This window comes from Montipora foliosa, chromosome 6 (assembly GCF_036669935.1).
Source record: "Montipora foliosa isolate CH-2021 chromosome 6, ASM3666993v2, whole genome shotgun sequence".
Classification (NCBI taxonomy): Eukaryota; Metazoa; Cnidaria; class Anthozoa; order Scleractinia; family Acroporidae; genus Montipora; species Montipora foliosa.
The window spans coordinates 72,875,947-72,890,414 of NC_090874.1; the positions used below are offsets into that span (position 1 = coordinate 72,875,947).

Genomic DNA, 14,468 nt, shown 5'->3' on the forward strand with positions numbered 1-14,468 from the left:
ATATATTAAAAGTCAGCTTGAAAGAGAGGTTTAGAGGACCAAGACAAAGTGGATGATATGCAAATATTTTTCACATTCATTCCAACGTGTTTCTATTGTTTTTGTCCTCACTATCAAGCTATAAAATATTTGATAATATGAAAATTGCCTATCGGGAGCTTAAGCAAGGCCGACGACGACGACGACGACGACGGCAATATCTCTAATGAGCAAAAGTAAAAGCTCTGCACGTGTGTTTTACATTTCTGTACATTTCCATGCCGCTCTCGCGCTAACAACGACGGAAATTGAACAAAATTTGAGGTTATGTGGACGACGTGAGCTCCTCACAATAAATTATATTATTATTCATTCAAAATCTTTCCCCGTTTCTGATTGGTTAAAACCACACGCATAATTCACCATAACCAGCTGCTGTTCACCAAATTTGGAAAGAAACTTCGTCATATTGAATCAATGACGTCAAAAGTGCAGCCCGCTGCAAATTATTGAACCGTTGACCGAAAAAAGATGGGGACGAGATTGTGTTATTTTTGTTGAGCAGAAAAATGGCTGCGAGTAGGTTTAGAAGTTTGAGCGAAGAAAATATTTTGAATGAATAATAAAGCAATCATTGAATTCGGCTTTCGTAGAATATGAAGAATTCAGCAGATCTCGGAGGATGTTATCCAACTCGGCCTTCGGCCTTGGTGGATAACACCCTCCTCGACCTGCAGAATTCTTCATATCCTACTCAGCCTCATCCAATAATTGCTAAATATTTCTTAGACAACGTTCTCGTAGCCGACTTGCTTAAGGTCCTTCGTATCTTCGAGTATTTACCCTCCCAATCATGCTGCACCACAGAGGACAGACCACCACACCGGGAACTCCATGCCCTACTCTTTGCGAATAGTGTGTGGGCAGGAGCACATGAGTAGGAGCTTGCCTCTCTCATACACGCCCTTATGAGTCAACCGTTGCGCGTATCTTTCTACTTTTAGAACGCCACGAGTTCCCCGGCTCTGCACGCACTGTTTTAAAAGGCCAACCGGGTAAAGTCTTTGTCTAACGAAGACAAATAAAGCAGTAAAACTGTATTTAAATCGCGCAAATTTAAGTAAATTTATGTAAATGCGAGTCTCCTGCTCGAGGATTCGTCCTAAAAATAGAAAAATAGAAAGATCTACTGCATATGGAGGCTCCTACCAATGGGCTCCTGTGTGTGGGTTCTTTTAAGTCCCACAGGGTTATGAACATTGAAGGGTTGTGAGACGCGCCCTACGGTTTATCGTCCTTATCCGATAAAACTAGAGAGTCTAACCATTTGCAAATGTAATTACAAAAGCAGCACTTTCTCCTCGGTTATTAAAGACCCTGAGTGTTAGTCCGTCTGGAGTCGAACTCACGACCTCCCACATAGCAGCCTGGTGCTCAACCAGCTGAGTCACCGGTGCTGCTTCGGTGAAAGAGAAAGACACGAAAAGTTGGTTTTATCAAACGAGTTGAAAAAGTTCGAATTGCCACCGTGAAGAAATAAAATGACTGACGTTTCGAGGGTTAGCCCTTCGTCAGAGCGATAGGACCCTTCAAGAAATGCACATCTCTCATTTAACCTACCGTCAGATTTTGAACACAACTGGCCCGGGTTGCTCGAGGCATGGTTAGCCCTAACCAGCGTTAAATACCATGGACACAGGTTTTGATACCTCTTAACCAAAGGTTAGCGCTAACCAGGCTTCGAGCAACCGGTCCCAAGTGTATACAGTGGTTGCGGTCGCATTAGGGAGTGAACACCAGTGTTAAATCAAGTTCTATTGTTCAGTTTTCCCCTAGGGATTCAAAACACCACAGAGTTGACACAAAAGTAGTGTCAACACCAGTGTTACATTGTGTTTCTCTCAATAGGCCATTTTACAGTTGTTTGCTCAGCGACCAAGCCTATGAATGGCTGCGAGGCTGCCGGTGACCTTGCATTGATACAGACCTCACTGCTTTTATCATGTAAATTGTATTGTTGTAACGCTAATTAGTCCATATTAACATTACAAAAGCATGAAGGTTTGTATCAAAACAGGGTCACCGGCAGCCTCGCTTCCATTGTTAGGCCTGGTAACTTAGCCACAACTGTAAAATGGTCTATTGTGACCACAACCAATGTAGATGGTTTGCAACCAATCCCTTGATAACAGTGATGTAAAATACAATTGCTAGTGAACGAACAAAAGGAGCTAATGAAAGGTCTTTTGTTTTCGTCCAACAAGGCGGCGATGACGTTAACGGTTCACTTATGTTTGAGGTAACAGGTCGCCCCGCAGTCCTCACATATTAATGGTGCCCATGTAAAATTAGTTTGCCATCCTTCCGAACAAGGCATCGATGTTGTAATTGTCGCCGTTTCGTGGTGACAATTTCTGAACATCCAACGCCATTGCATAGTTTGTTTGGCAAAGACTGACCGGATCACCTGAATGTTCTACATTGAAATGGAGAGCTTAATTAACGTTATGTGAATATGGTGTAGGTCCTTAGCTCATGATAAAAGCACTGAACAACGCAAGCGCGTCATACTCCCGGGAAGGGTGGGTGGGGGGGAACTCTTAGAAAAATTGGGTGAGGGTGTGCGGCCCGCTTCTTGAAACCCTTTTCCTATTTTAGAGAAATAAAATGTACGATATTCCCTACCCTGTTTCAGACCTTAAACCAAATGAAGTTTTAAGATGAAGTATTATCCTCCATTTAGATTACTCTGTCCCAGGACTTGTGGTAGCAGATAAAAAGAAAAATAGACCCTCCGTGAGGGTACACTGGGTTGCCTGTGGTACGTGCAGCGTTCCAGACAATTTTTTTCAAGTTGGGGGGTCATTAAGACCATTTAAGGCGTGACCAAGAAGTCATACCAGCAGAAACCCTTTGGCTCACAGGTTCTCACACGTTCGTTCGACGAAACAGATCTGTCCTTGCGTAATATGTAGCACGATGTTGTTTGGGTATTGTCTATCATTGTAGTGCCATGGTAGAAGTCTTGAGTAAATAGCCTTAGAAGACATGTGGTTACTAGCAAAGTACTGACAAAGACAACAGACAAGACAACAGAGACTTTATTTTAACAATAGAGAAAAAGGCCTTTGTAGCCCGCAGTTAGCAGAGCTATTCTAGGCGGGCTACTAAAACTGACACTGTATAATTAATAAGCTCTCTCACACACACACAAACACACACACATTAAATAAATAAATAAACAAGTAAATAAAAATAAATAATCAATAATAGAAATAATTGTTATAACTAATCCTGATACATATAAATTGCGTTAGCCTGAACCCAGAAAGATTGAAGAAAATAAATGGGAAGTGAGAAACATTGGCTTCTGATAATTTTCAAGCTCCCTGACAACTTCTTTTCACCACAAGTTTAAGCCTGCCCTCTGAGCATCTGACAGCTTTGTAATACTTAAGTTTACTAAAGTTAAACCCTAGGGGTCCGGCGGGGTTAGTATCTGGATGGGTGACCTAAAACATATACTCCTTCGTAAACCAAAAGCATTGGACCGAAAATACTATTAACGCTAGCAAATGCGATCTCAGCAAGGAACCGGCTTTGTTAGCTTGCTTTATGCAAAAACAAATATTGATGCAAAAGTAAATAAATATTGATACACAATTTTTAGAAAAAGCAGAAGGAAGTTTCCAGGACGGTCGCTCGAGAATAACATATTTACGACATGATAACAACATTAATTTTGAGCCGCGAATATAGAATATAAAAAGTTACGATCAGCGACAAACATTTTGGGAGCTTTTTGCTACGTTCAATTTTGTTATTGTACTTTTGGCTGCACAAATAAATCGCAAAATCGAAAGTGACATCCCCGGAATTCAGCGGGCGCCGTGATTAAGTTACCGCGGCATGTTTACTCGCCAAACAATGAAGCATCTATGTCAAATGATGGCAAGATACCGGGTTTTCGTAAGTTTCTTTTTCTGTCAAGTGTTACAAAGTTTGACAATAAATGAGCGAATTCAAAACAAAGATCACAATCGCCCACCATTGTTTCTGCAGAGTCAAAAATTTACTCTCCAAGACGAGGTTATTTATCACCAGGTAATTCCATCATTTTGGAAATAGCAGCTACTTTACTATTCATCGGCGTCACAATTTTTTGCTGATTTTGGGGCTCATTTTGTAGAAACTCAAGCACGCTTCCAACAGACCTGTTTATTTTCGTGAACCTTTCCTGCTTACAGGGCAATACTAAAAATATCGTCCCGTATCACATTTCAACCTTAAGCTCGAAAATTCAATACACATGATATTATAATTCACAAAGAGAGAAAATATCACAGAATCCTTTTCCAGCGAAACATTTTATTGAAACAAACAACATAAGATGCACTAAAACGCCATTCGCGTTGAAATGACTTTCGACGCCATTGCTGGTTAACGAGAATAACAAACTCACGAGGCAGAATGTATATTTATATTTAATTAAGTTAGCCCAACCTCATTTTGACACGAAAATGCTTTCCTATTGCCATAAAAACTATCCAGTTAAGCTCGCATATCATAAAACATGATGAATTCATAAAGGCCACCTTTTCCAGCGAACATTTTTTTTTGAAACAAACAACATATTTGCTATTAGAGGCAAAACCCCCTTCTATTTCATTACGTGCGTGAAGAGAAGAAACTCAGTCGTGTCAAATATGCGCAATATTGCAACAAACTAAATTTCAGGATCAAACCGTTTCTATGAAAAACCATTTCCTTGAATAATGAAGCACAAAATACACGACAAGCTTTCTTTCAAATAATTCTTGGCTGTCACATTTCCAATTATTTTTTTTTTACCTGAAGACTGTGCAGAGTTGATCACAGATCCACGTAAGGTGTTCGATTCGTTCTCTGTCTTCAATTGTGTTGAACCCATAAGTTACCATAGAATTATCCATTTGGTTTCAGTGACATAACAGCACACTTGGTAAAATATTATTTTAGAAATACAGCTCACTTTGATTTCGGCTCGACGGGCGATAGATTGTTGTCGAAGTCAAATTACTCGTCGCTTTTGAGATTCCAGGTTTTGGTTTTTCACCGCCTGCCTAGTTTATCCAACTGACTTTCCATTACTGAGCTCCATAAGGGTATATTTTGTTTAAGGATCCACTAAAACGCCATTCGCGTTACATGACTTTCGACGCCATTGCAGGCTAAGTTGATGATTCTATACTGTGTCCACCAGAGAAATCTACGCATTTCCACTACCCTCTCGATCCTAAGAAAATACGCGCAGAAGGCTCTATGCACAAAGACACCACTTACCAGGGGAGTGACAGGCAAGACTTTTACCGACACGGGAAAACGAAAATAAAACGAACAAATCCCACCCACTTTCCGGCTGGGATTGCCATACCGGCAACCCAGTAAAAATAAAACAAACAAATGAAACGCAGACCCCGACTGGGTGTGCCATACTGGCAAATGTAAAAGTAGTCCCTGGACAGGATTTGTATCCGGAGCCCCCACTTTGAAGGAACTGTTTTTATCCACTTAACCAACCACTTAAGTTCAACTGAATGGAAAGTGTGCCGATAATTTACGAAAACTAATTAGTATATATGTAAACTCATTGCTGAATAATGGTCAAGGCTTGATTTTAAAATAGTTAGCTTTCTCTTGAAGTTTGGAAACCGACATTTTTCACTGTGTAAGCGTTCTTCTTAGCGGGACCGGTGTTAATACACGTTTACAGCGGCATTTGGAAGAAAAAATTGACATTAAAAAGAAATAGGATCCTCGCAGTTAGTGGTAGTCTCGTGCTTAAATGGAGGGGTTATTAATCAAACATTTCCAGGTTCGAGTCCTGCGAGTCCAGACTATCAAGCTGTCAGTGTCTAAAATGAACGATAACACTTACTTGGAGTAGCCTGTTCGTAGTTTGTTCAGGCCTAATTAGGCCTAAGGTTAGCCTTTATGCACGTTTAGGATACTTTCTGTATTGGTACTACAATGACCTGAGACCAGTGACGTGTGACCTGTAAAAAATACCAGCCGGAATCGAGTTCAAGTATTCATTTTTCAGAGTCCAGTCGGAGCTCAATACAAGCCACGAGGGTTATGAGTTAAGTTCACAGGTCATTTCACATATTATGTTCCCCTCATTTCAACAAATGAGCACCGAATTCGGCAAGAATTCTTTTCTCAGGACACTGGGTACGAGCAAAATACAAGCAACATCGAAAAAACAGCATGAGATGTGACGTGAAAAACAACAAAGCAGCTTTTATATTGTAACGTCGTCTAAAAGTGAGAAACTTTGACTTTGCAAAAGCAATGGTCAACCTTAACAACAAAATAAATCGTGAAATAAAATTAATTTAGCAAAAATACACGTGGCATTCTGGCCTCGAGCACATGCGAGCTTTGAGCGGAGTCCAAATGCCCGCTAACTGCGCCGTTAAGGACGGTGCCTACTATTGTTATTACGCATACGTTCTGCGCATCTCGAATTACTCGGATTTCCTATCGGCGGTGCTTATTAATACAGGGATATTTTTGCGCGGTTCAAAACTATGCGGAGAAAGCAGCACTCAGCAAGAGCTCTTGGTATCCCAAGAGAAAATTGGGGGCAACCATGCATTTTTCAGAGATAATTAAGCTTCAATTTGGCAAAGAACGCCATACATTGCTTTGTATTTTAAAGCTTTTTACAAATATCGTTGATTAATTATCTTCGAAAAATGTGTGGTTACTCCCAATTTTCATTTTGGATTTCAATAACACTTGCTAAGATCTGCTTTTCCCGCGTATTCAGGAACCCGCGCAAAAATACATTTGAATTAGTAGGCACCGCCCTTAATGATTCCATCGCCATCCTCCCAATACAGGAATCAAAAACGTAAAAAGAAGTTTAGAAAGTAGCCTTTAACAACCAAACACAACAGTGAAATCAAGTAAAGAAAAATAAGTAAAAGAAATATAAGATTAGATGTCTTCGTTACGGGGACTTCGCAGTCGTCTCCCATCCAAGTACTTATCCCATCCGGGGATTAACTTTAGTAGGAACTTAGACTAGCATCAAATCATTGTGGTATGTGATAGGCCAAGTCAATGGCATTTGCGAAATCGACAACAAAGTCAATATATTCCCCCTAGTACATGAATTAAAAACGTGAAAAGAATATCATTTTAAAAAACCTGAATTAAGCCGCCAAATAGAAAGTTAAAAAAAAAAAAAAAAAAACAGGAGATAAGTTGTTTTCGTCACGGAGACCTTGAAGAGGTCTCCCATTCAAGAACTGACTCCACCCGAATCAGGCTTAAATTAGACCACTAACTTCCACAAAAAATAGGTACGCATTGCGTACGTGTGGTAGTGTAGTAACTTGACAGAGTGCTTTATTCCATAACTGTCAACCCGAGCTGCAGTGCTGGAAATAATTTTTCTTAATTCAGAGGACATATGTCCTTTCAAATCTTCCTTTTGGTCGGACATTTGACAAATTGGACCGGGCATAATTTATTGACTGACAACACCTTGAAGAAGACTCAAGATGTGCTGGTGACATGTTCGGTCATCGTGTCCGATCATAATGTGAAATTGGCCGGACATTTTCAAAATTTGGTCGGACAATATCTGATGACAGACTGTTATTTCCAACACTGGAGCTGCGTTTCGTTTTCCAGGAGATTCAAGTTGTCTTTACGTAATATGTAGCTCCAACAGTACACAAAATTGTTTTGGTATCCTAAATCATTATAGTGCTATGGAAGATATCTTAGGTAAATAGGCCCCCTTAGAAGACATGTAGTTACTAGTAAAATACTAAACCCAGAAAGATTGAAGAAAATAGAAGGGAATCGAGAAATATTGGTCCAGGCAAACATGAAGTTTGCCTCAACTTTGTTTTCACAGCAAGTTTAAGGGTGTACTCTGCGCGTCTGACAGCTTTCCACAACAAACTTTCACTGAAGTTAACCCTAGTCCGGCGGGGTTAGTATTTGGATGGGCGGAGACCTCAAAATATACGACTTCGGTCAGAAACATAGCACCAAAAATTCTATTTTAACGCTCAAAAATGCGAACTAAGCAAGGTACAGATTTTGCTGGCCTGCTTTATGCAAAACATATGTTGATGCAAAAGTAAATAAATATTGATACACAGTTTTTATATTAGGAAGTGCAGAAGGAAGTTTTTAAGAAGTGTCGATCGAGAAAAATATAGATTGCCATCAGCCACATAATTTGCGACATGCAAACAACATAGATTTCGCGTCACGAATACAAATTACCATCAGCGGAAAACACTTTGGGAGATTTTTCCAAGGTTCAAGTTACATGTACCATGCGTGTTACTACCAACTCAAGAAAAAAAGTATACATTCTGTGACAAAATGACAGCAAGACACCGGGTTTTCGTTTTTGTTAGTTTGTTTTTTTTTTCTTTCAAGTGCTATAAAGTTCGACAATATATGTGGGAATTCAACACAAAGATCACAATCGCCTAACTCTTGAGGTTGACCATTGTTTTTGCAAGTCAACAATTCATTCTACTAGACGAGGTTATTTATCACCACGTAATTCTATCGTTTTGAAAATAGAAGCTGCTTTGTTATTTATCAGCGTCACAAATTCTTGCCGATTTTGGGGCTCAAGCACACTTCCAACAGACCTGGACTTACACTCACTCACTCTTACAACCCGGTGACAAGTGTGTAGTGCACTTATAACGTACACCACCACAAAAAACCGTTGGCTACAATTTCCGAAAAATCGCACACAGTACGCATGGACAGCGAAACGTTAAAGTTAAGTGGAAATCTCAGTTTACCGCCAATGTTTACACAAGGAACGCTATGATTGGTTGGGAGTTGACATTAAACCCATGATTAGCCACACATGATTAGCGATTTCGCGTAGCCATCAACCCCGGTGGAAAAAAGCTTCTAAAATTCACCAAACTGCCTGCTACACAGGCTAACAGAAGAATAAAATACATACTCAATAACAAGATTGCTTCTATAGTTTGCGCTTTTTCGATGAGATGGGCTTCCCGAGCTTTCTTGAAAGAGTCACGTTGATTGATGAGTTTTTCGATAGGAATGAGTAACATACGACTGTGTGAATGGCAATTGTTGCTAACAAAGTGTTCTGAGACTGCGATCTGGATATAACTACTAGTAGGACTGATAATACGGAGTCCGTGTTCATTAAAACGGTCTTTAAAGTGCACCTAACCCCAAAATATTTTTTCGCTAAAATTAATCTTTTCACTGTTCAAAACGCATTGCAGCCATTTTTTCCTTTTTCTAACAAATCCTGCCATTTTATAGGCTTCGAAAGTTGCGAAAATCCAAGCATCTTTTGTTCACGACCGAGTCAGAAGGGGAGTGGGTCTATTCCTGCTTTGACGTCACAATCTACTTTGGATGCATTTTTACAAAGAGTTAATGCAATGTAAATCAGTATGTGACGTCAAAGCGGGAATAGACCCACTCCCCTTCTGACTCAGTCGTGAACAAAAGATGCTTGAATTTTCGCAACTTTCGAAGCCTATAAAATGGCAGGATTTCTTAGAAAAAGGAAAAAATGGCCGCAATGCGTTTCGAACAGGTGCAAAGATTTATTTTAGCGAAAAAAATATTTTGGGGTTAGATGCACTTTAAGGCGACGTTTGATTTCCCCGATGTACTAAGACTACATAATTTACACGGAATCATGTGAATAACATTGAAAGTTTTTCCAAGTAATGTGTGATTTGATTTCATGGTCTTTTCTCGTGGAATAAAGTGCATTCATTACGGCCCTGTTCTATATAGGGGCAAGTGGCGCAGCTGTTTCTGTTGCACCGAAAAGAACCGGGAGAATTATTATTGAAAGGTGTTTTAGTTAATTGGGTTCTAATGCGAATGTCACTAACACTTTTACAACGGCGGTAAGCCACTAAAGGAAGCGTTTTGAAAACGTTTTTGCAACGATATGATGAGTTAAGTATGTTGGAGTATTTGTGAATGACGCTATTGAGGTTAGGTCGTGGTTTCAGTTTGTCTTGTCATTGTCAGTCCGGGGAATGTCAGAGGTCCGCTGTATTTGGGTTTAGAGGAAGAAAACTGAGTAGAAACTTAGAGTAGCATCAAATGCTATGGGATAGGTCAAGTGAATGATATTTTCGAAAACAAAATATAAATTCATTCCGAATTTTACCCGTAGTTGTTGTTAGCTGTAACTGGACAATTTGTGTTAACTGTTTAGGCATCCCACGGATACGCCCTTGTAGGCGTCTTGTTTTTTCATGACACTACCACATAATTATTAACGTTGCTAGGCATCTTTTCTCGATTAGAAACATGTAATGTTTAAGCTTCCTAACGTCATGTCCAATAAAAGGGAACGAAATAATTGATTTATTAAGTTTTAATCAATCCTCAACGTTTGAAAATTTCGCGTTCGTCACAACAGTTGCTGCTGAGAAGCACTCCGGGATATCATACGGTATATGAGCTGATAGTTGAAATAAGGTGAGTTAATCAGAATCCAAGAAGCGCAAGAGCCGAGCTTTAAGAAGTGATATCAATTACATGTAACAGCAACTCTTGGCATTAAGTGAGGATACTGAATCGAATTTAGCAGGTGTAAACTCGCCTTATGGCTTTGAGACGCGATTCGGTGTACTATAAATAGGAACAGATTACTGACTTTACAAGGTCACCCATATTTCATTGTAAGTGCTAACAGACAATTTAGTGCATTCAAGAAAGAAAAGTAAATATCACCCCCGGAAGAATCTTAGCAAATTTCATCGTCTTTCATTTAATTGTCAAGTTTCATTAAAATACAAAAGGTATGCTTTCATTAGCAAGTTGCAAAAATGAAGATAAGCAGACCATTTCAATTTGCAAGTGGGAGGTTTTCCGTCAAAGAAAAACGACCATAAGGTGATCACCTTGGCTATTACACCAGCAAATGGCTAATCAGGAAAAGCCTCAGAAGTAAATTATGCTGCGTGAAACATCCGTCATCAATAAACAATCCACGATATTTTAAAAGTTTTATCGGCGTGAAGTGTGATTCGCTGTATTGATTGGCTGTTTGGTTTATAAACGCCGGAAGGCAGTAAGAAGAACATCTTAAAGCAAGTTCTCAGCGAGATATTCCACGCCCAATAAGCCGAGAAAGCTGTTTAACTATGTAAAATAAAATAAATCAACGAAAATTTCCCATGGAAGTGACAGGGCGCAAGTAAACCTTAGATTGATAATTGCAGCAGGAAATTATTCGCGCATCAGAACGTGTTTCGTGCATATCCACTGAGAAAAAGAACACCAAGAAAATTAATACCTTGAATACGTGAGAGTACATATGTTACTTTTGCAGACATGCATAAATAACTTCCGGGAGAAATTTCTCCTTCAAATTGGCAAAAGACAGGCACTCGCTGCTATTAATGAAAAAACGAGCTACTCGTCTTTAAATTTGACCTAAAAAAGTCTAAACAACTCCATGTGTGATTGCTTTATGGGGAAAAATCAATCTTCTTTTAATTTCTGAAAATACGAAACATCCGGGCTTGACTAAAACAAGAAAAGGCTAATTAATTTTAATTAATGGTGGGACAAAGTACGATTCGCTTTAAGAGATTTTACAAAGACAAAGTATAAATTAACATATCAGCCAGGCATGATTGTTGCGGACGATTTTATAGAACGTTCCTTTAATATTCGATGGACATTATTACAAAATAAACCCATGCTGAAGTACTACTAGTTTTTCACAGAGAAAACACTTGACTCTTTGTTCATGGATCCATGTCACTCTTGTCTTATCGACAATTTTTTTGACAAGGTTTTAGAGCTGTAACTGTCACTCCTTCGTCAACGGCTGAACGGATGACACGAACGTGGTAAATAATAGCTGCAAAGCCGATATTAATACTTTGCCGTTTTGTTGTCATCGCCGGTTAGCAGATTATGAGATTTCATTCATGCCTCACTGGTTGTGGACCAGCGGCAGTGGACAAACGCTGTGACGAGCTTTTGCTCACTGCCAAATCAACAAACAGAGTAAATAAATGTCGATTTACAGTAAAGAGAGATTAGGAAATAGACCCCTGTCCAAACTGAGCTCGTGCCTGGTGGGAGGGATTTAAGCAGCACCTGTAGATACAATACTCTCTTGTCGGCGAAGATTGTAAGGAAAAAAATAGCGGTGAATACACGGTCGTTCACTGACTTTCCAATTCTGTTTTCTTATAGGTTCTAGAACAACAACGATATCGCGGCAGGAGGCATGCATTGAAGATATGAGAGCGAGCAGTGTCATTGTAAGCGTGTTGTCACTGGTTGTGTTAATAGCAAACGGAGCGGTTTGTATTCTAGTGTGCCTAAACAGGAATTTAAGGACCTATACAAACGGATTTATCGTCTCGCTTGCCACGTCCGACATTCTCGTCGGCATTACGCTTTTTATGCATTACGCCCTTGATTTCGAAGAACCTGTGACATTGAACATTCTGTACACAACTGCTTTGGTGGCGAGCGTGGCCAACGTAACCGCGGTAACTTTCGACCGCCATTTAGCTTGCACGCAGCCGTTCACATACGAAAACATCATTTCCAGGTACTTCATAAAAATCGTAGTATTCTGTTGGATAGCGGCCGTGACAACTGCCCTTCTTCCCCTCAGCTGGACCAACAATGAAACCTTAGCAGCTCTGGCCTTACAGATTTACCAAATCTGTATTCTAACACTAGGCATCGCCGCTCCTTATGTGTGGATCTTCATGTGCTACGTTCAGATCTTCCGCCAGGTTTCCAAAATTGTCAAGCGAGAACGAAAAATCGCCAAGTCGGTGGGGGAACCAAGTCTTTCGTGGGAGCGAGGAAAAAAAGTTTGCTCCGAAGCCAAAATCGCCAAAATATTCTGTGTGATAGCAGCAATATTTATCTTGAGTTGGTTGCCTATCATTTGGACAACTTTGGTGTATGCTATTGGCCGACCTCGCCTTTTGCCAAAGGCGATGTACGACATATCTCCATTTACGTTAGCGCTCGGATCTATTGTTAATCCAATACTCTACTCCTTGAAAAAGTCAGATTTTAAGCACGAATGTAAGAAAATGTGTTGCTATATTTCACTACCGCGAATTACATTCAATAGGGACAATCTGCCAACTCTGCACAGTAACCGCACCTTTACTCTCGCCACAAGTATCACCAAATATCCTTCTACAGTGGAACTGCAATTAGTGGAACGAAGGAATAGTTTACAAAACAATGATAACAGCACGAGCGATTTATTCACACAAACTAAAAATAATCGTTGATTTAATGTAATTTTTTAAAACGCATCTGTACAAGTTATCCTTTGAAACCAGTGGAATGCGAATTTCATCATATAAATAAAACCAAGATGCTGTAAAAGTGAAAATCATAATCGTCATGGGCTCGGCTTCACAAGTCAAGAAATAGCTTTTTCAAACTCCTGACGAAATACATTGCACACAAACTTACATTTGAGTACATGTTTAAGAAACCTAGTTTGATCCATAAGCTTTAAATTGTGCACTAGAATTCAACTCTCTCCGTTGATTTTTGCGGATTTATCTAGTTTAAAAAATGGCGATCTTATGTACATTAGAGTTAATCGTTTATTTAACGTAAGCCTATAGCTCGTGGACAATATTTATCCAAAATGTCCATGTTTGTAAATTACAGAAAGTGTTAATTTTGACTCCAGGTCTCTCCTCACGCTACAGTTTTTTTCTTGAATATGGGAGAAGCGAGACCACACCGAGTCTCAGGACTGAAATAAATAACGCCACGTATCAAAAAATGGGACTTATTTAACAGGTGTCGCTTTCACAAATCAAAGACACCGTTAAAGTTGATCTTTTGATTGAAAACGTTTCTATTTTTTTTTTTTTTTTTTTTTTTTCTCATTTTGGATATCTTATTTAATTTTGATGCTAGTATCAACAGAAACGTTTCGTAAACGCATGCAACTGACATGTTTTGTTATGAGAATAATGAACAATATAAATTTAAATTTTTAAAACAGTTCAGTTAAAATTGTTTTTAATAAAGATATCTCGTTCGTCCTAAAATTAAAAAGCAAAGATACACAACTCAAAAATTGGTCGACCGATAAAATTAAGTAAAAAAAAAAAAAAAAGGCCGGCCGGTTAAAAGTATATTAAGAACAAAAATATATTTTACCCCTATACAATGAATTGACTGAGTAAATTAAAACCAAAGCTTTCTTGCCTGATTCGTTCACTTTAAACGCATTTATACTTTTAGTTTCAAATATTCTTCCGAGGGAAAAATGGTCTTAAATATACATGTACTTGCATTTGAATGACAAAGGAGATACACTCTGTACGACAGCTGTTCTCTTTCAAAGTAAAGACAACAGAACGCAAACACAGTTTAATAGTGAAAGGGTGCCAAACGCCTTTCAAGCAGAAAATTAAAAATCAATATAAGAATCG

At 39.2% G+C, this 14,468-nt stretch overlaps 2 protein-coding genes across 5 annotated transcripts in view; one reads left to right on the forward strand and one right to left on the reverse strand.

The window, feature by feature from the left end:
• The first annotated feature begins 10,412 nt into the window (after positions 1 to 10,412).
• LOC138008370 (histamine H2 receptor-like) lies at positions 10,413 to 13,895 on the forward strand. Of its 3 annotated transcripts, none has more exons than XM_068855689.1 (2): positions 10,413 to 10,497; positions 12,232 to 13,895. In XM_068855689.1, the coding sequence occupies exon 2, from the start codon at positions 12,279 to 12,281 to the stop codon at positions 13,299 to 13,301; it is 1,023 nt and encodes a 340-aa protein (XP_068711790.1). In that variant the 5' UTR covers positions 10,413 to 10,497; positions 12,232 to 12,278; the 3' UTR covers positions 13,302 to 13,895. The 3 variants fall into 3 exon arrangements, with proteins under 3 accessions (XP_068711790.1, XP_068711788.1, XP_068711789.1); XM_068855687.1 differs by lacking the exon at positions 10,413 to 10,497 and adding an exon at positions 11,681 to 12,039; XM_068855688.1 differs by lacking the exon at positions 10,413 to 10,497 and adding an exon at positions 11,681 to 11,879.
• Positions 13,896 to 14,035: 140 nt separating this feature from the next.
• The window catches only part of LOC138008371 (CUE domain-containing protein 2-B-like), a 17,406-nt gene continuing 16,973 nt past the window's right edge, over positions 14,036 to 14,468 (reverse strand). For both annotated transcript variants that reach the window (XM_068855691.1, XM_068855690.1), the window contains exon 9: positions 14,036 to 14,468. This exon is cut by the window's right edge and continues 2,111 nt beyond it. The gene's annotated coding sequence lies outside the window, so the exon portion shown is untranslated.

Excerpts from the sequence above, each read along its gene's own strand:
- LOC138008370 (XM_068855689.1), top strand. The coding sequence starts at position 12,279 with ATGAGAGCGAGCAGTGTCATTGTAAGCGTGTTGTCACTGGTTGTGTTA.